The sequence below is a fragment of the Lytechinus variegatus genome, chromosome 6 (assembly GCF_018143015.1).
Source record: "Lytechinus variegatus isolate NC3 chromosome 6, Lvar_3.0, whole genome shotgun sequence".
Classification (NCBI taxonomy): Eukaryota; Metazoa; Echinodermata; class Echinoidea; order Temnopleuroida; family Toxopneustidae; genus Lytechinus; species Lytechinus variegatus.
The window spans coordinates 13516900-13537617 of record NC_054745.1 but is presented as its reverse complement, the minus strand read 5'-3'; the positions used below and the strand labels follow the sequence as shown (position 1 = coordinate 13537617).

The window sequence follows — 20718 nt, the reverse complement described above, 5'->3', positions numbered from 1 at the left end:
CTTCAATTTCGTCATTTCCAAATGGGCTATGGCATCAATGGCATGATGAGCCCAAAAATGTTGAGGGGCCAAGCATGGCATACAGAGCAAAATTTTAGGTTTCAAAATCAACAAATTTTGGATTGTGCTTGCATAAATTATTGTTAAGGTTCGCATTCAATTTACACAAAAAAATGCTTAGAATGTCTAGTTTTTAGGTCGGAATATTACAAATTTTTGAGCTCGCGCTTTGCGCTCGCATTATTTGATTGGTGAGTTATGTATCCTATTTATGAGTCACTAAATGCAGTCCAGAACAGCTTCCTTTTCTGGTCTGTAAAAATTTCAGCTTGTGTTTTGTGCTCGCGTTAATTTGTTTAGTAAGATGCATACCTTTTTCATGATTACAAAAACAGCTCGAAATATTTAAATTTCATTTCTTATTACATCTTATTACAACATCTCGCAAGGATGCCCTTTTAACAGTGATTAGCACCATAATTGACCCAAAATCGAGTTTTACAACTTCAAAATTGTTTTTTTTTTCAAAACCACTTGCCTAAAAAAAGCCTAAATCAAAATATCTGTCTTATCAATTAGAAATAACTTAAAAAAGCTTTGCTGAACTGCACCAAAATTCTCATTTTGACTTATACTGTAAGTGCATTTTTGGCTTTGACCTCCCCCCCCAAAAAAAAAATACATTCTGCCTCCCCTGTCCCAGGTAGAGGAGAAAGACATATGTTGAGAATGGGCATGCCAGGATCAGATCACCTTGGTAATAATGATTGCAATGTGAATCGCCTAGAACAATAATTAAATGTACAAAGGTAACTACATATTTATTTTAATTTTATGTCTAAATCTACATGATCTATCATGAAATTATTTTCGTTTTAAATGTACAAGGGTCAAAAATTTTGCTCGCTCACACCTTTTATACATTTGGTCCTGTGTGTCATGTATGCTGCCTAAGCATTGTTGTCTAATTTTTTTCCATATATTGTACAATTGAAATGCCTTGGCCTTGGCCTTGGCCTTGAGGTTTTCAGGCCTTGGCCTTGGGTTTCCATGCCTTGGCCTCAGCCTTGGTTATTGAAGCCTTGGCCTTGGGTATTAAAGCCTTGGCCTTGGCCTTGGAGGTTTGAGCCTTGACTACAACACTGTTTTCACATAGTCCACTATGTGAACAAACTATGATTAGACCGCGTGACACTGTTTTTACACTTTTTTTTATCTTACAAGTGTGTTCAGAGAATTTAGTAAACATAATTTTGTCCGAGCACCCGCATATTATTTCTTCACAGTCTGATAAAGTGTTCGTTAGTTATTTTCACATTGTTCAAAATCAGTAATGTGTGAATACACTGTTTACTTACACATCCACACACACACACACACACACACACCCACATCATCGATGCATCCAATTAAAATTATATTCACACTGTTCAATTTAAGCATGTTAGCAATGTGAATCACAAAACTGATTTAGTCAACGATGAGAACATATCTTCTTTCGATAACATTCTTAATCTAATTTCTTCCCTTTATTCCATCAATTTTTCTCATCTTATTTTTCATGATTTAAAATTTCATGGGCCGGCCGCTCCAGCATCGTCGCACCACCCTCTATATTTCACCACGTATTTGTAATGCGGAAAGCTTATTGTTCCCCAGCTCTTGAGATCGAATTAATTTTGTGAATACATATTTCCTAAATTGCGAATGGTGTAAATGAATGCAGGGAGATTTGGGAGAGGGTGATGGTTTCCCCATCCATTAATCTCGTGGATTATGATATATTTGCAATCTATATCTGTTTTTGTAATAGACCATCATTTGCTAATGGTACATCGTATGATCGGAGCTAAGCCCGGAACAGGGGGGTCATCAGGTTACCACTATCTTAAGGCAACCATCAGGTAAAATATACAAATACTTATTTATTTACTTTATTTCTTAGTTATTTGTTTATTAATTAATTTATTAATTCAATTATTTATACACTTATTTTACATTACTTTATTATTTTGAACACACACACACATATATATATATATATATATATATATATATATATATATATTTTTTTTTTTTTTTTTGGGGGGGGGTTGTTGCACCCACAAATGTAATAACGCCCACAAATGCAATAACACTTTACCCACAAATGTGATAACACTTTACCCAGAAATGTAATAACACGTTACCCGCGAATGTAATAATTTCACCCACAAATGTAATAATGCACTTTACCCACAAAAGTAATAATTTTTGATCGCCCACAAATGTAGTAATGACTTTACCCACAGATGTTATAAGGGTTTTTGGCAAATCCGTTCTAAACTAAATCCTATAGTAATGCGTTCATTTAGCACAAAATAGCAAAGTCTCTTTTCCTGACCCGGTTGATTAACAAATTGTAATATAAGTCGAAAGTCTTTATTCCCAAACCCGGTTGTTTAAAAAATTATAATATAAATCAAAAGTCTTTATTCCAGACCCGGTTGCTTAAAAAATTATAATATAAATCCAAAGTCTTTATTCCAGACCATGCTATTTCAAAAACTATAATATAAGTCCAAAGTCTTTTTTCCAGGCCCCGTTGTTACAAATATTATGATATAAGTCCAAACTAAGATACGATAATGATGTTCCAGTGGAATAAAAATGAGAGTCGAGCTTGGTCTTCTCTCAAGACCCAGTTAATTAAAACTGGTGGAATCAATGTCTTTGTTGTTGTTTTGAATACGGAATGTATTGTGAAAACATTCGCCACGAGTAAATTGAGAATCAAGCATAGTCTTTTCTCCAGACCCGGTTATTTAAAACTTAATACTAAAACTCTATAGTAATGCCTTCATATAGTATCAAAAGTCCAAAGTCTCTTTTCCAGACCTGGTATTTTCAAAAATTATAAGTCCAAAGTCTTTTTTCCACACCCGGTTATTTCAAAAATTATAACATAAGTCCAAACTAAGATACCAGGCGCGCCGGAACACTTTCAGTTTTGGGGGGGCAAAATCCCGAAGGGGGCACAGTATTTTTGACAGCGTGAGATACGGAAGCGATCGAGCGGGAGAGGGTGTGGCAACCCCACGATAAGGACTTTGTGTAAAAATGGAGTATAAAAGTTGCGTTTCTAAGAGCATTCAAAATAAATTTCATGAGAATTGAACAAAACTATAATCATAATTTATAAGAACCTATGAAATCAACACGCAAAACGGTCGAACCGGAATGTGGTTTTCATGTCTGATCAATTAAAGGGATGGTCCGGGCTGAAAATATTTATATCTTAATACATAGAGTAGAATTCACTGAGCAAAATGCCGAAAATTTCATCAAAATCAGACAACAAATAATAAAGTTATTGAAGTTTATAAAGTTTAGCAATATTTTGTGAAAACAGTCGTCATGATTATTCATTAGGTGGGTTGATGATGTCACATCTCCACTTCCCGTTTTCTTATATTATTATATGATCATATTTTTTCATTATTTCATAAACTTGTGTGAATAATATATCCCCCTTATAATGAAATAAGTTACAGCAATAAATATCTAATGCACTCAGTTGTCAATCCAATTTTTCTAGTTCTTGGAGGAAAAAATTTGAATAAACCTAATTTCATATGATAAAATACAAAAGAACAAGTGGAGATGTGACATCATCAGCCCACCTAATGAATATTCATGGCGACTGTTTTCACAAAATATTGCTAAACTTTGAAATTCAATAACTTTGTTATTTGTTATTCGATTTTGATTAGATTTTCAGCATTTTGCTAAGTGAATTATACTCAATGTATCAAAAAATTAAATCTAAATTACGTATTACGCTTATATTGACTCAAAATAACAGAAATTACATTTTTCATGCAATATCCTTTCAGAAACATATATTTATGTACATTTACATACACGGACGACGCGAGAGAGCACAATCATCATAAGTTATAAGATGGAAAAGGGGCTTATCAAAGGTATGTTTCACAAAGGGACATGTTCGTCAAAAGACGCGATCTTACTATGATATGTAATTGCCCCGTCAGGGGCGAAATTTTTTCATTTCTGACAATGGAAATGTCAATTTTTAGGCAGAAAAGTGCCTCCATCGTTTACTTTTGTCCTTAAATTATTTATCATTTTTCTACTTTTAGGGGGCACATGGGGGGGGGGGCAAAATCTCGTTTTGCCCCCCCCCCAAATTTTATTTGGGGGGCAAGTGCCCCCCCCCCGCCCCCCGCTTCCGGCGCCTATGTAAGATACCCATATGATATTACAAACCCTGTTATTCAAAAATTGTAAATAACAAAACAACAACAACACAAACTGTATAAAGACTCCATAATCTTACGATGCTGGATAACATGGACATATAGCGTAGTCTTTCAGCAAGACCAAGTCATTTTTTTTTCAAAATAACGCTAGTAGTAAAAATAGAAATGACTCCAAATCTAAGACCAAGCAATCCTTGAACCTAAGAACCTGTTTTTAAAAAAGAGATTTAGAACGTTGTCTTTATTCCAGACCTAATCATTACAAAAATTACGAAAAAGAATATTCTAACATAAGACCCTATCATGTTCTTTTGGAATAACACGAGTTTTAAAACGTTCTCTTTCCTCCAGACCAGGTTATCTAAAAATGAATTAAAAAATAAAATCAAATCTAAAACCAATTTTCAAAAGTTTCACCAAGTAAAAAAAAAATTGTCTTTACCCCACACCCAGATTTTTTTATATATAATAATACTAAGACCCCTACACTCTAAAAAATGAAGTGCTAATTTAGCTCTTAAAGAGCGTGTATAGTGACTGCACTTCGGAGTGCTGATTTGTCTAGTTCAAATTTGAACTAGACAAATCAGCACTCCGAAGTGCAGTCACTCTACACGCTATTTAAGAGCTAAATTAGCACTTCATTTTTAGAGTGTACAAAACATTGTAATTTTGCATGGATAAAGCAAACGTCCTTACTCCAGCTTGGTTATTATTAAAAAAATAGTTTTTACCCATATTCTAAAACGAATACCCAATAATCTTACTACTGTGGAATAACATGGAGATCGATTGTAGACTTTTCTCCAGACACAATTATTTCAAGAATAAAAAACAATAAAACCCAACCCCCAACAACGAATCTAAGAACCAACAATCTTCCAAATAAGACCAAGCAGAAAAGCACATGTTTAGAGCGTTGTCTCTATTCAAGACCCAGTCATTTGTAAATTAATTAAAACATTCTTAAAAACATAAGACTTTGTCATATTCTTATTCCTGTTGAATAACATGGATTTTATGCTTAGACCTTCGTCTATATACCCAGTTATTTATAATATAAACAAATATTGAAAAAAGAGACCAATCTTTGAAATTAAACCCAATTAAAATGCTTGGGTTTAGAGAGTTGTCTTTACCCCACACCCCGTTATCTTAGAAATACAAATTAAGCAAAAGATTAATCTGAAACTTAGACACCAGCCTGTCCTAATTTATAAAAGCCCTGTGATAACGCATCCCACAAAAATGACAAATTAATAAAAGGCGTAAATATTCAGATCTGAATGGTACGCGCCTTAAAAACCCAAAATAACAACAACAACAACAACAACGTTATTCTACATTAATGATATTGTGGCGTCTTTAATATTGTTTGTCTGTTTTTATCGTTTCTAATAATTTCCTATTTTGAAATAACATTGTATAGAGCAAAGACTAAACCATATTTAAAGACGTTTGTCCCCTGGAAAGATCAGACCTCAAGACGTTGATGGACCTGAATCCACCGACGGGACAGCCTTACCCCGTAACTCTGGTACGGGTGTGGGAGGGACTCCTCTTTCTTTCCCTGTCTTTCAGTCATTTCAAATAATTTTTTTCCCTATCTTATCACTTCTTGATCACATAAATTCTCTCTCTCTCTCTTTACATTACGGGTCAATATAACCCCAGAAAATATATCTTAGGCCACTGAGATTATTGGAATTGTAACTAATCCAAAAAAAATGCTGAATATATTACAAATGGTGCTTGGTACACTGAAAATTTAAAGTACTGAAGAACTTATTAAAACGTTATCCCCTACTGTCAGAATTATTTTCTTTTATATAATATCTCATAGATCGTTGATCAACAACCTTATCGTTTTCGGAAAGTAATCCCCATACTGTGTGCTGATATCTTATTCCTCAGTTTTTTTGTTTTATATGTATATAAAGGTTTTTTTTCAAAGAATAAGAAGGAATGAATATATAAGAAATAATAACAATAAAAAAGAAGTAATAAAATAACACTAATTAGAATTGTTACCCTACTTCTCATACAGTGGGTGACAAAAATATTCAATCATGACTTATTGCCGAATAAAAACATGGAATGGTTATCCCCTCTTGATAGAATTTTTTTCTTTTATATACTATATCATAGATCGCTGATCAGCAACCTTATCGTTCTAGGGAAGTAATCCCCCTATTGGTTACTGATATCTTATTTCTCAGTTTTTTCATATGTATTAAAAGTTTTGTTATTAGTGTTTTTCATAGAAAAAAGGAAGGAGTTATTGTTGTATTTTTAATAATTTTATAACTGGGTCTGACAAAAAGACTATGCTATATTTTCATATCTGAAAGACACTCATATCTGAATGACATGCGCCTCAAAACCTAAGATAACAACAAAAACAACGTTATTTAGCATAAATAGGATCATGGGTCTTTGTTTTTTATAATTATTATATTTTTTTTAAATAACCGGGTCTGGAAAAAAGACTTGGGACTTATATCATAACTTTTTTAAACAACCGGGTCTGGAATAAAGACTCTGGATGTATATCATAATGTTTGAAACAACCAGGTCTGGAAAAAAGACTTTGGACTAATATTATAATTTTAGAAATAACTGGGTCTGGAAAAAAAGACTTTGGACTTATATTATCATTTTTTAAACGACCGGGTCTGGAATAAAAACTTTGGCTTTATATTATAATTTTTGAAACAACCGGGTCTGGAATAAAGACCTTGGCTTTATATCATAATTTTTGTAACAACCGGGTCTAGAGAAAAGACTTTGGACTGTTATTATCATATTTTTAAACAGCCGGGTCTGGAAAAAAAGACTTTGGATTTATATTATTTTTTAAACAATCGGGTCTGGAATGAAGACTTTGGACTAATATTATAATTTTTGAAACAACCGGGTCTGAAAAAAAGACTTTGGACTAATATTATAATTTTTGAAACAACCGGGTCTGGAATAAAGACTTTGGCTTTATGTTATAATTTTTGAAACTGGGTCTGGAAAAGACTTTGGACTTATATCATATTTTTTTTAAACAACCGGGTCTGGAAAAAAGACTTTGGACTTATATTATAGTTTTTGAAACAACCGGGTCTAAAAAAAGTCTTTGGACTAATATTATAATTTTTGAAACAACTGGGTCAGAAAAAAGACTTTGGACTTATATTACTATTTTTTAAACAACCGGGTCTAGAATAAAGACTTTGGGCTCATATTATCATTCTTTAAACAACCGGGTCTGGAATAAAGACTTTGGCTTTACATTATAATTTTTTTAACAACCGGGTCTCGAGAAAAGGCTTTGGACTTATATTATAATTTGTTAATTAACCGGATCAGGAAAAGAGACTTTGCACTTGTGTGCTATATGAACGCATTACTATAGGATTTTAGTTTAGAACGGATTTGCAAAAAAAAAAACTTCATATTGTTGGGTAAAGTCATTATTACATTTGTTGGCGATCAAAAATTATTACATTTGTGGGTAAAGTGTATTATTACATTTGTGGGTGAAATTATTACATTTGTGGGTAAAGTATTATTTCATTTGTGGGCGTTTTGGCTTTACATTATAATTTTTGAAACAACCGGGTCTGGAGAAAAGACTTTGGACTTATATTATGATTTGTTAATAAACCGGGTCAGGAAAAGAGACTTTGCACTTGTGTGCTATATGAACGCATTACTATAGGATTTTAGTTTAGAACGGATTTGCAAAAAAAACCTTCAAATTTTTAACATTTGTGGGTAAAGTCATTATTACATTTGTTGGCGATCAAAAATTATTACATTTGTGGGTAAAGTGCATTATTACATTTGTGGGTGAAATTATTACTTTTGTGGGTAAAGTATTAATACATTTGTGGGCGTTTTGGCTTTACATTATAATTTTTTTAACAACCGGGTCTTGAGAAAAGACTTTGGACTTATATTATGATTTGTTAATTAACCGGATCAGGAAAAGAGACTTTGCACTTGTGTGCTATATGAACGCATTACTATAGGATTTTAGTTTAGAACGGATTTGCAAAAAAAAACTTCAAATTTTTAACATTTGTGGGTAAAGTCATTATTACATTTTTTGGCGATCAAAAATTATTACATTTGTGGGTAAAGTGCATTATTACATTTGTGGGTGAAATTATTACATTTGTGGGTAAAGTATTATTACATTTGTGGGCGTTATTACATTTGTGGGTAAAGTGTTATTACATTTGTGGGCGTTATTACATTTATGGGCGATTATTACATTCGTGGGTGTAACAGGGGGGCTCATGGAACACCCCACCCCCCCCCCTTTTAAAGAATACGTACCTCAAAATTGGCAAACGATTCAGAACACCTTGTTTTTGAGGGAGGAAACATATTACCTTCATCATGTTGATCGACCTTTTTTTCTAATGGGTATTTTATAAAGCTGTTCTTAAGATACGAATGACTTTATGCGCGACTGGTGATCATTTCTTAAGATGTTCGAGTCGTGCATAAAGTCGTTCGTCACTTTACGAACAGCTTTATGTAACACCCACCAGAAGTTGAAATGTTCTTGTATAGCGCATTAATACGCCGCCTCTGCTCTCTTCCTAGTGAATATAGCAATTGTTAATACACCAGTTCGGAGTTACCCCATGGGTAATTTTGGTCAAATGACCTTTCATTTTTTACATTATGATAGGTAGGATTCAAAGTAAGATATTAAGTAAACACGCCTTACATTACAGGATGCAGAAATTGTATTTTAGATATTTATTGCTGGAACTTATTTCATTATAAGGGAGACATTATTCTTCACACAAGTTTGAGATAATAAAAAAAATTATGATTTTATGTAATAACATAGGAAAACGGAAAGTAGAGATGTGACATCATCAGCTCGCCTAATGAATATTCATGACGACTGTATTCACAAAATATTGCTAAACTTTAAACCTCCATAACTTTTTTATTTGTTGTCCGATTTTGATAAAATTTTCGGCGATTTGCTCAGTGAATTCTACTCTGTGTAATAAGATATAATATTTTCACCCTGGACACCCGTTTCAAGGAGTAGAGGCTACCGTGATTCTTTTAACCGACATAGGAGCCGAAATGGGCCTACCCTACGATTTAAAATGCGCCTCTTCCGTAGGCCTATGGACTTTCCATAATCTTTTCTTTGATGAGCTTATCTTCATTTGTAATTATTGTGATGGATTCGTAAGCTATAGGCCTAATCTGTATACCTGTTCCTGCAGATTTTTGTTCCGTTTCACTTCTCAAATTATTCAAATCCAAGAATTAGTTTTCATTGATCGAAATTAATCTCATCAAAAAATAGTATTCATAATGAAAATGAAATAAAAAAAATGATTTAGCATGTTTAACATCTTAGTTTTGTAAACAAAATAAATTGCTGAATGTTATAAACAGGTTTTTTTTCCTTATATAATTTCTTTAAAAGAAATTTGTTTTCATGTTGTTTAATTATCTATAATGAGAAAGCATGATGGGTCAGAGAGATAGTGCCGCCCATTTCGATAGTTCAAGTTTATTTTTTTTAATTGAAAAGAGATGGGGATAGGACGGAGGTAGAATAAAAGAAAACATATTTTTAAAAATATTTGGGCTTTTACACTACCCCCAGAGAAGTTAAAATGACCGTTTTTGGTCGGCTTGTCGACCTGAAATTGATGATAACTATCCCCCATATAAAAAATAACTTTGAGCCATCCCAGATAAAATGCATCATCAACCCCTATACAAAATATGTTTAAAGGTGATATGTCAGTGTGGCTTGCCGTAAACGCATTTTCTCTCAATGCCGACGGTGGCGGGCGGTGTGCAAAGAAGATCATGCCTACGTAGGACATGTCTGGAGGTGTCTTTCCAAGGACCATTCTTCGTATCGCCCAAATCAGCTTTGTGAAACAGTTGAGCGATATCTCGTTCTTACGTAGAATGGTTCTACGAAAGACCATTTCATGCAACAGGCCCCAGGTGACTACACTGTAAAAACTGTGATGTTAAACTGACACCAATTGGTGTTAAAAGAGGACCACACCCTGAGGTGTTAAAATTACACCCTAAAGATTGAACAGAACACCAAAAAGTGTAAATGTAACAACCAAAGGTGATGTAATAACACCTATAGGTGTAAAACTAACACCACCAATTTAACACCGGTGTAAAATAACTGGTGTGGTCCTCTATGTACACCGGTTAACACCACAGTTCTTGCTGTGTAGAAAAGCACATCAGTGAACTCAATAAAAGTATTTGTCGCATGCTTACTTGAAATGCATTAACGAGTGGCTATGACAATATACTTGGCCATTTGTGAAAATCTCATTTCAGTCTCCTTTCTCCACACAAACAAAAGCAAACAAAATTGTTTGTTATACTTTTAATCAATTTGTTTATTGTTTTACACTTGGGAGAGTGCGGTCACCGACACCTCAAAAAACAAATAGATCATTCTCAAATTAACGACAGCTCAAAAACATAATGCAACAACTGACGTCTAACACAGCTTGCATGCTGATTTGAATTACTAAGACTATACTAGTAATTGTCAAATTACATATTCTGAAGTTGCTCTCATGTATAACATGTACCATGCTTACATATTCATGAAACATCAATATTTGAGATATTGGTCGTATGTCAATCACACTGATCAATTACGTGTGAATTTCCTTTATAGTTAGAATGATAAAACGGTAATCAGAGTATTAAATTATCGAATTTTAGAAATCGAGTTATCATTCAATTTGATAACTGTACTAAGATTTTGCTTGCATAAACAAGCAAAACCATGAACCTTGAGATAGGCGAAAACAGAGATCAACCTAATAAGGAAAATTCTCTGAAATTCCTATCCGACCCCAATAAGGCGATCGAGAATACACAGAAATTAGCTCCAAGGTCAACCTACATTTTTCATCAACCATATTCGTCATTTTAACATAAATCAATTGTTTAACCTAAAATATGGTTTTATAAATCTCCGTAATAGAAGTAGTCTTGGGGGAAAAAATGCTTCTGTCTTGTATGGTGTGATGACCGCGACTAAAAACTAACCCGAATTCTCCTTTCCACCTAAAATAGCAACAATAGCATGTTGCGTAATCACATGCAAATCAACATTCCCCCTCAAATGAGATAGCAATTCTCTTTCTATACAATGTTAAGAGAATTTCACAATCTCATTTCAGTCTCCTTTCTCCACACAAACAAAAGCAAACAAAATTGTTATACTTTTAATCAATTTGTTTAATCATTGTTTTACACTTGGGAGAGTGCGGTCACCGACACCTCAAAAAACAAATAATGCGAGGTAAAAGATCGAATGGGAAGGGGTTGAGTAATTATACTAACTAGTATGATAATTTTTTATGCACTAACGTTGTACCTTTGTACTTCCAAACTATTAAAGTACAACCATGAACGTATTTACTCTTTGTCTTAACTCATTAGAAGCTAGAATAAGACCAGATGTGATGAAATAAGATCTATTACCATTCTCAACAAAGTGATATACAAAGATTAAAGATATTAAAAGAGCAAATATCCTAAATATCCCATACAAACAAAATCAGCACGAAAGAGCTGAACCTATTGACATTTGATTAGAACGTTAGAAAAATCAGAGATTCATTGCTCTTGTAACGGATAATTTGCTGGAAATTGAATCTTTTATGTACATGTCCTTTGAAGATGTGGACTTCCAGCCACCTTGCCGTGCAATACATCTCTCATTAACGAAGCTTGAAGCGGCTTCCGATGCTCCGCCAGCTCGTAAACTGTGCGTTCCGAGTGTGGAAGGATCCTTGTACGATGAAAGGCCTTTGACTATGATATCTCTTACGGTCGTGTAGGACAAAGGTTTGCTTGTAGGTTTGAGACCATGACGCTTCGTACGTTTGAATCCACAGACAAGGGGATGAGATGGCTTATCAGAAATACCCAACATGGCAATATATCTCTCTGACATAGCTACTGGGCAAGTTGGATTACCTGATCTAGCGATGAACACTGTGTGACCTTGGCGGTACTTATCGTTTTTCCTTCTTGGAACGTACAATGCCATATGATCATGGAAGAAGGATAAATCCCTCATACGAACAGATATGAGCTCGTCGCACCTCAACATACCAGCGAAAGCTACCAAGCATATGAAAAGAAGACGGAGATCAAAAGCAGATGCGTCCTGGCCCCCTTTATCTGCTACCAGCTGAGCCAAGTCTGAAGATGATACTGGTTCTTTTGGTGATTTTGGTTTAGCGAGACTTCGACGAGATCCTTCAACTGCCAGTTTGACGATAGAGCTATCAGTAGGAGATGGTGAGATATCAGCCAGAGTGTGTGCCCATCGTATACTATAAATGGCGGTGTCTATCGGAGAAATGCTTGCTGAGGATTTCGCCAAGTGTTGAACGTATAAGGCTAGATGTACCAGCTTCACGGGAAATGCCCTTAGATCATGTTGTGCTGCGAATAACTTCCAAAGCTTCCAGCCAACCAAGTTCTTGTCCATTGTAGCAGGTGCCTTCGACTTTAAAACGGAATCTTGCAGAGAGGACGTTAACTCAAGAAGATACTTGTTGGTTGTAATCTTTGTGTCTGAAGAAAATTCGGCCCATGTTCCAGAGATAAGAACATCTGAAAAAGAAATGGCAGTAAATGAACTTGCAACTCGAGATAATTTTCTGAAAAGACTAGCTTTTGGATGTGTATAACTGATATCATTGGTTTCTTTGATATCATCAAAAACAAAAAATTATACTTCAAAGCTGAAAATATTTGCAACACTCGCTATCCTAAATCTAAATCAATAAATGTTGCGTCCAAAAAAAGCGAAGTTGCTAACGATTTATCGATGAAGATGTTAAAGACAATTGCTCGAATTAAAAATGATATAGTTTCGCCAGTTTGGCTAAACATATATATGTGTATATATATATATATTTTTTTGATAATGTCGAAGGAATTAGTCTAAAAGACAATGAATCTAGTCGACAGCCAATCTTTGGCTCTGAATATCAGCATACAATGCATATAATATATCAAACTCATTATCCAAATTTAGCTCTTCGGCAACAATACAAGTACATACGTTTGATAACGCCAATCTTTGTATAAGCATATGCCGCTCATGGGCTAAAAACCATAACTGTCTTTGTATGACATCCATAACTGTTTTGAATATAGCATGTGCCGCTCATGGGCTAAAATCCATAACTGTTTTGTGTAAACATGTGCCGCTCATGGGCCAAGATCCATAACTGTCTCTCATGGACTGGATATACTTCGAATGCAAAATAGTGTTATTTAGGAAAATCAAATGAATCATACCGTACAAAATGACAATTCTGTCTCTAATGGATCCGAAATTTACAAAAAGCTATAACGTATCACACAATCGTAATCTTTGTTTTATGTGTCTGAACCTTTAGTATTGATTCAGATTACCATATTGTCGCTCGTGGACAGCAATGGACTCATGCCATTCGAAAGTCATATCTCAAAGCGATTAATTTGAAAGGAAGGGGACCGTTAAACAAACGCTTGCCTGGTTTGTAAATAATAGCCTGCCCTCTGCCTAGTGTGCATAAATCTTGAATGGTAGGCAGTACGATGTGTGCTGACAAAAATTTCCGAAAATGACCGATGTCTGGCGAAAGGACTGGCCAAAAGGCAGCCGAGGGCCATTGAGGCACTATTACAGTACCGATTGCTTTACATTTCATCATGTGTTTTACGGCGTTCAATACTACAGATACCGGTGGGCATACCCAATTGTTCTCCCCGGCCCAGTCTTGTGTGAAACAATCGGCAGCTTCGCAACCGGGATTCCAGTACCTCGAATTGAAACGTGGTAATTGTGAATTATAATGTGATGCAAACCTATCTACCGAGTGTGGACCGAAACATCTATCGAGCATGACAAATACTTTACGATTTAAAGACCAATCGTCTGGATCAATGATTCTACTTAATTCATCTGCCCGCTGATTTGAATCGCGCGGAAGCCATTCTGGCTCGATAGTAACATTGAATTCGAGACATGTGTTGTATAATTGAATACTCAAATCATGCAAAGAAGAATTAGTACTACCAACTGAAATTATTCTGCATGCGTTTTGACTGTCGGAATACCATTTCAACCCGATCTTGAATGATGGCCGCCGCTGAGTAGACACACACTCACGTCGACTCTCCGCAAGCTTTTGGATATTTACCCTGGATATTTACCCTGGATTATATTTTTATACACTTTTGTACGCCTAATACCCTTTTTATCTCCATTATGGCTGATATTCAACGAGATAGCCTTCCGAGAAAGGCAAAACAGGATCCCAAAAGTAGCTCGAAGTCAAAGACGACTAACATTACACCGAGTAAGACCTATGGAGCAGATCACGAGGATCGAACCCCCGACCCAGCCGGGCAAGGTGCCCGACCGAAGACGCCTCGGACATCCACGCCAGACCAGGGATCTCCGTCCACAGATCCATTTCATCACATTCCAGCGTACAAAGGAAATGTCGTTACGCCTGAAGGGATTGCCCGCTACTTCCATGAAGCAACGAAAAGTTTTGAAACAATGATTAAGAAAGCAGTGGAATCCCTTCATGATTGCATCAAGGTCATGGAATGTAAGCTCGGATCAGCCATCGAATTTGAAAGCAGAAGAGTAACAGAAATGGAACAGAAGAATAAGCGAATGGAGAAAAGAATGGATGAGCTTGAAAAGGAAGTGAAGGATTTGAAAGCAGAAGTCGCTAAGCATAACTCGGCGATCAACAAGAGCGAAAGGTTCTCACGACGTAACAACATTCGCATTGTAGGAATACCCGAATCGAATGATGAGGACTGCGTCCCGTTGGTTGAAGGCATTCTCAAGGATAAGTTCGCTTACGATATCAAGGTCGAAAGGGCTCATCGTGACGGAAAGCAAATTGAAGGTAGATCGAGGCACATTTTGTTTAAGACATTATCCTACCGTCACAAGATAGATCTGATGAAGAATCAACGTGTTAAGTTAGCTGATGAACCGTATTACATGACGGATGATCTCACCTTCGACGATCTCGCAGAAAAGAAGAAATGGTCCAAAGCCGTACAGGATCTTTACCAGAGGGACATTAAACTTCGATTCTTTGCAGGTAAATGGCGTAACCGCACTGGTATCCCCTATAACTTCCAATCAGCGTCTAATTAATCAGTCAATCTTTACTGTTTATTGTGCCTGCACTTAAACTTGATTTTACGATCTGATGTATTTATGTAATTATATTTTCATGATATTTCATGGATTACTTGTCACCTACCTTTCTTTCTCAATTGCTTCTCACTTTCGACTATAAAGTCTATATAGCTCTTATATCTTTAAATGAATTGTCATCTTTTGTGATGTACTATCATCAAAATGATGATATCGTATATAATGACTGATATATTATTGTTAATAACTAAGTTATACTGTGTTACATTTATGTATATGTATGTATATGTTTATATGCATATATATATATTTTTCTCTATTATTCTATATACATATATTAAAACATTAGCATCGGAATCTACATGATGTTACTTTATATGCCTATAGTGAGGAAAAAAATTTTTTTTCTTCCTTGTATGATGTGCTATCATTATACAGTGACTGATATACTAATGATGAATAAGTGATACTGTGTTATAAACACCTTTTTTTCTCACCCTCGCATATAAATGCATTAGTATTAGAACTTATGAGATGACTACATAGGCCTGTTGTCAATAATGATGCCATTTGGGTTTTTTTTCCTGATGTATACGTAGCAGAAAGGAAACATTTTTTTTTTTCTTCTCTTTTTTTTCTTTTTTTTTAAAAAAAGTATACAAAACAAGATAGGAAACGGTATCGTTGAAAACCACAAGTATTATGTGATATTCTATTGATAACCAAATGTCAGTCATTTTATATATGTCTTTTCTTATATATGTAATTGTTCAAAAGAATATATTTTCAATAGCAAAAAAAAAAAAAAAGATTTCAAATTTTACACTGATGTCAATTCCTTCATTCCACTTCTGGCTAATTAGCCTCGTCTTCTTCCTGCTTTCAATGTTATGGAAGAGAATTGAATGTATATTATAAATGATTCCATACCGTGTAGTATATGTGTGTATATGCATGTATGTTTGTATGTACATTTATGTGTATGCATATGTGTATATGTATGTATGTGTGTGTATGTATATATATATATATATATATATGTATATATATATATATATGTATATGTATGTATATGTATGTGCATGTGTGTATATATGTATGTGTATATGTATATATATTTATGACCAGGGGTCAATTATTTTGTTTATATTTGATGTGACATATGGAGAGTCGATGATCGAAGTCTATTGTATCTTATTAGATTTGTCTTATACCCAGTCTTTTATAAGACAAATATTAGTCCCCACCTCCGGCATCTGGCCAGCCTTACCTTATTTGTATTTTATTTTCTGTTTAATATTCTACTATACTATATATTTCACTCAAGACAAAATGTTTAATGCTTACTTTGTTCGATTTGAATCGTGCAGACTCGTTGCTTATGTATATATGATTATATTGTGTATATCTTCCTATGAACTTGGATGACAATGTTGATAAAGGTATAAACCATGCAAATACATGTGATTACTACTTACCTGATGAATTTTCAAACAAATTCCGAAGCTGTAACAATTTTAGTATTTTAAACTTGAACATCCGTAGTCTGACTAAGAACTTTGAATCATTTGATACATTTCTATCTACTCTTAATAATTCTTTCTCAGTGATTGGGATTACAGAAACATGGCTTCATAATTTCTCCCCTTCGATATTCAATATTGACGGTTACGAATTTCTTACGAATAATAGAACACATGGGAAAGGAGGTGGTGTCGCAATGTATATACATAATTCTTTGTCTTTCAAGACTAGAGCTGATATTTACTTCCAACAGGAAAGTGCAGAATCTTTTTTTATAGAGGTTGAAAATATAAATGGAAAAAATCATATTTTAGGAGTATTATATAAACCTCCCAACACGAATAATGATATATTTTTAGAAGAATTAGAATCATTACTTTCATACATCACTAGAGAGGGTAAAACTCTTCATATATTAGGGGACTTTAATATTGATTTATTGTCAAACGAGCGAATACCTCTTCAACTTGTTAATACTCTTTATTCAAATTCACTCGAACCTCTCATAGATAAGGCAACTAGAATAACAACACAAACAGCTACCCTCATCGATAACATTTTTACGAATATTGATTGTGATCTGATTTCTTCAGGCATTATATACTCAGATATCTCTGACCATTTACCTGTTTTTACTATCTTTTCTGAAATCAGCCAACGTAATAGATCACGTTACAAAAGAAAGGACACCAAAATAATACGTATATATATACTCCTGATAACATTTCCAACCTTAATTCAGATCTTAGCTTAGAGACTTGGCAGAATGTAATATCAGAACGAAGTGCGGAACAGGCGTTTAATACCTTTATGTTAAGATTTAATTACTACTTTGACAAAAATATTCCCAAAACGAAAACTAAACTTTACAGACGAAATCGTCCAAATAAACCTTGGATAACGATGGGATTGTTGAATTCTATAAAAAAAAGAAATATATATTATAAGGCTAGTATATAATATCCTACTATGAACAACATCAATAGATATAAAACTTATCGTAATAAATTAACATCTCTTATTAGATTATCGAAAAAAACATATTACGGAAGAAAAATAGAAAATAATAATGGTAATATATCGACAACCTGGAAAGTAATTAATGATATTCTTTGTAGATCAAAAGACCCTATTCCTACAAGTAGGTTTTCTCATGAAAATAAAGTATATGAACAACCTAACGATATTGCAAATGCTTTTAATTCATTTTTTGTAAATATAGGGCCTGAGCAAGCTTCAAAAATACAGAATACTACTGTAGATTTTAAACAATTCTTAAAAACACCTTGTGATTCTTCCTTATTTTTCACCCCTACAACATTCATTGAAATTATTCAGATAGTAAATTCATTTAAATCCAGTGATTCGATAAGTCATGATGAAGTCAGTAATAATCTTTTGAAGAAAATAATTTTGAATATCGCTTCACCACTTACACATGTAGTAAATTTGTCATTAAGCACAGGAGTTTTTCCAAGCAAAATGAAACTTGCAAAGGTTATTCCTATATATAAAAAAGATGATCCTTCTTTAATGAGCAATTACAGACCCATATCTATTCTTACAAGTTTTTCCAAGATCATTGAAAGAGTCGTTTATAATAGATTGTATAGTTTTTTAATGTCAAATAATTTACTAGCCTCTTCTCAATATGGTTTTAGAAAAAACAATTCATCAGATATAGCACTTATTGAACTTTGTGATAAAATATCGGCTTCTCTTTCTAGGAAAGAACATGTAATTGGTGTATTTATGGATATAAGTAAAGCTTTTGACACACTTAATCATTCTATATTACTGGAAAAATTGAAATATTATGGTATACGTGGAACCCCCCTCTTTTGGTTCTCTAATTATCTTTCAGACCGAGAACAATACATATCTTATAACAATTTCAACTCAAATATATTACCTATCAAATGTGGAATTCCCCAAGGTTCAATCCTTGGTCCTTTGTTGTTTCTTATATATATAAATGATATTTGTAAATCGTCTTCATTACTTCAATTCATTTTATTTGCAGATGACACGAATGTATTTTTTTCTCACCATGACCTTCTTTATCTTATTGAAACTATGAATACAGAACTACCCAAAGTCTCCACGTGGTTCAAAAGTAACAAGTTATTATTAAATGTAAAAAAGACAAATTATAGATACTTTAAAAATCAACGCTCCAATATTAATATTCGGTCCTTTGATATTTTTATTGATAATATGAAAATCGATCAGAAAGAAACAAAGTTTCTAGGTGTAACTGTCGATGATAAATTAAACTGGAATACACATACAGCTAATATTGTTACTTCGGTTTCACGTGGAGTCGGTGTATTATATAAGGTCAGATGGTTTATTCCTCGCCAAACATTATTTACTATATATAATTCTATCATACTGCCTTATATTTCATATTGTAATGTTGTATGGGCTTGTCAAAAAACAAAAATCAACTCTTTATTTCTTCTTCAGAAAAAGCTGTTCGTATTTGTACAAACTCAGACTATCGAGCTCATTCAAACCCATTGTTCCACAAACTTAGAACCCTAACCATACATGACATTCATTACCTTCAAATTGCTCTTTTCATGTACAGATTCCAAATCCGCGAACTTCCTGACAACCTTTTAAAAATGTTCCGTTTCAATACATCTATTCATAATTACCCAACCCGAACCTCCACAAATATTCATTTAGAAAACCCAAGAACAGCTCTTGCCCATAGATCTATTCGACATACTGGCCCCGACATTTGGAATTCCCTTTCTATTTATATTCGTTCATGCCCAACAAAAAATTCCTTCAAGAGGCAAGTTAAAAATTTCCTTATTTCAAAATATGAAACGCAAGGCTGATAATAATGTCATGTATGTTTATTACCACTGCACGGTTACATAATGTACCACCACACATATGAAATTCATTTTTTTTACTATTGTTTATATTTATTATGCAAACAAAATAACTCACGAACGAGTCTTTGTTATCAAACATGTCTTGTTATATATTGTTAAAAATTCTCCTCATATTTCTCTCTTTCTATTCAGTTCTTTCTTTCCCACTCTGTTCTTTTCACCCCTCACTCTATCTCTCTTGCTCTTCTTTTTACTCTTTGTTGATGTTCGCATCATTTAATATTTTATTTTAGCCAATGTATAATTATGTATCTTTGTATTCTCTTTTCTCAATGGAACATCATTTTCAAGCTCTTAGAGCTTAAGATGCTCCATTCATGTATATATATATATATATAATGATTATACTAATATGAATATAATGTAATGTTTAAAATGATGTATATATATGAATAAAATCAATCAATCAATCAAACTTTTGACCAGATAGCTTTGTTCCTAAGGCTCTTAGAACATAAAGAATAGCACGAAGTTCACGGTTTTTAACTTTCTTTTTGATGATTCGGACCACATACTAGAACAGATTGAGTCATGGAATTGCACTGAAAAGCCTCCATAACTTGAATCGCTAGTGTCTAAATATACTGCTAAAGTAGCAGAAAAAAAGGTGTGATGGGTTCCCCATTGACGGAAGCCAAATTTTTGTGCCAAAATTCAAGTTCGACCTTAGTACAATAAAACTCTACTTGACAAAAAAATCACGTAACTCTATAGTCCTGTACATATTTCTTGTGAAAAGCATGGTGAGGGGCCCAATGGCTTCGAATGCTGAAATGATTAAACCAACAGTGCGTGC

General features: G+C 33.9%; 2 protein-coding genes across 2 annotated transcripts in view; one reads left to right on the top strand and one right to left on the bottom strand.

Annotated features, from left to right (window-relative positions):
* LOC121416850 (tryptophan 2,3-dioxygenase B-like) overlaps positions 1-1908 on the top strand; it is a 36128-nt gene extending 34220 nt beyond the window's left edge. Inside the window, exon 9 of the mRNA XM_041610368.1 lies at positions 1814-1908. Within this exon, the coding sequence (XP_041466302.1) occupies positions 1814-1908 (95 nt within the window). The remainder of the gene's footprint in view (positions 1-1813) is intronic.
* A 9996-nt stretch (positions 1909-11904) lies between these two features.
* LOC121416849 lies at positions 11905-12795 on the bottom strand. Its single transcript, XM_041610367.1, has one exon. It carries the CDS (start codon positions 12793-12795, stop codon positions 11905-11907), a length of 891 nt encoding a protein of 296 aa, XP_041466301.1.
* Between the last annotated feature and the right edge of the window lie 7923 nt (positions 12796-20718).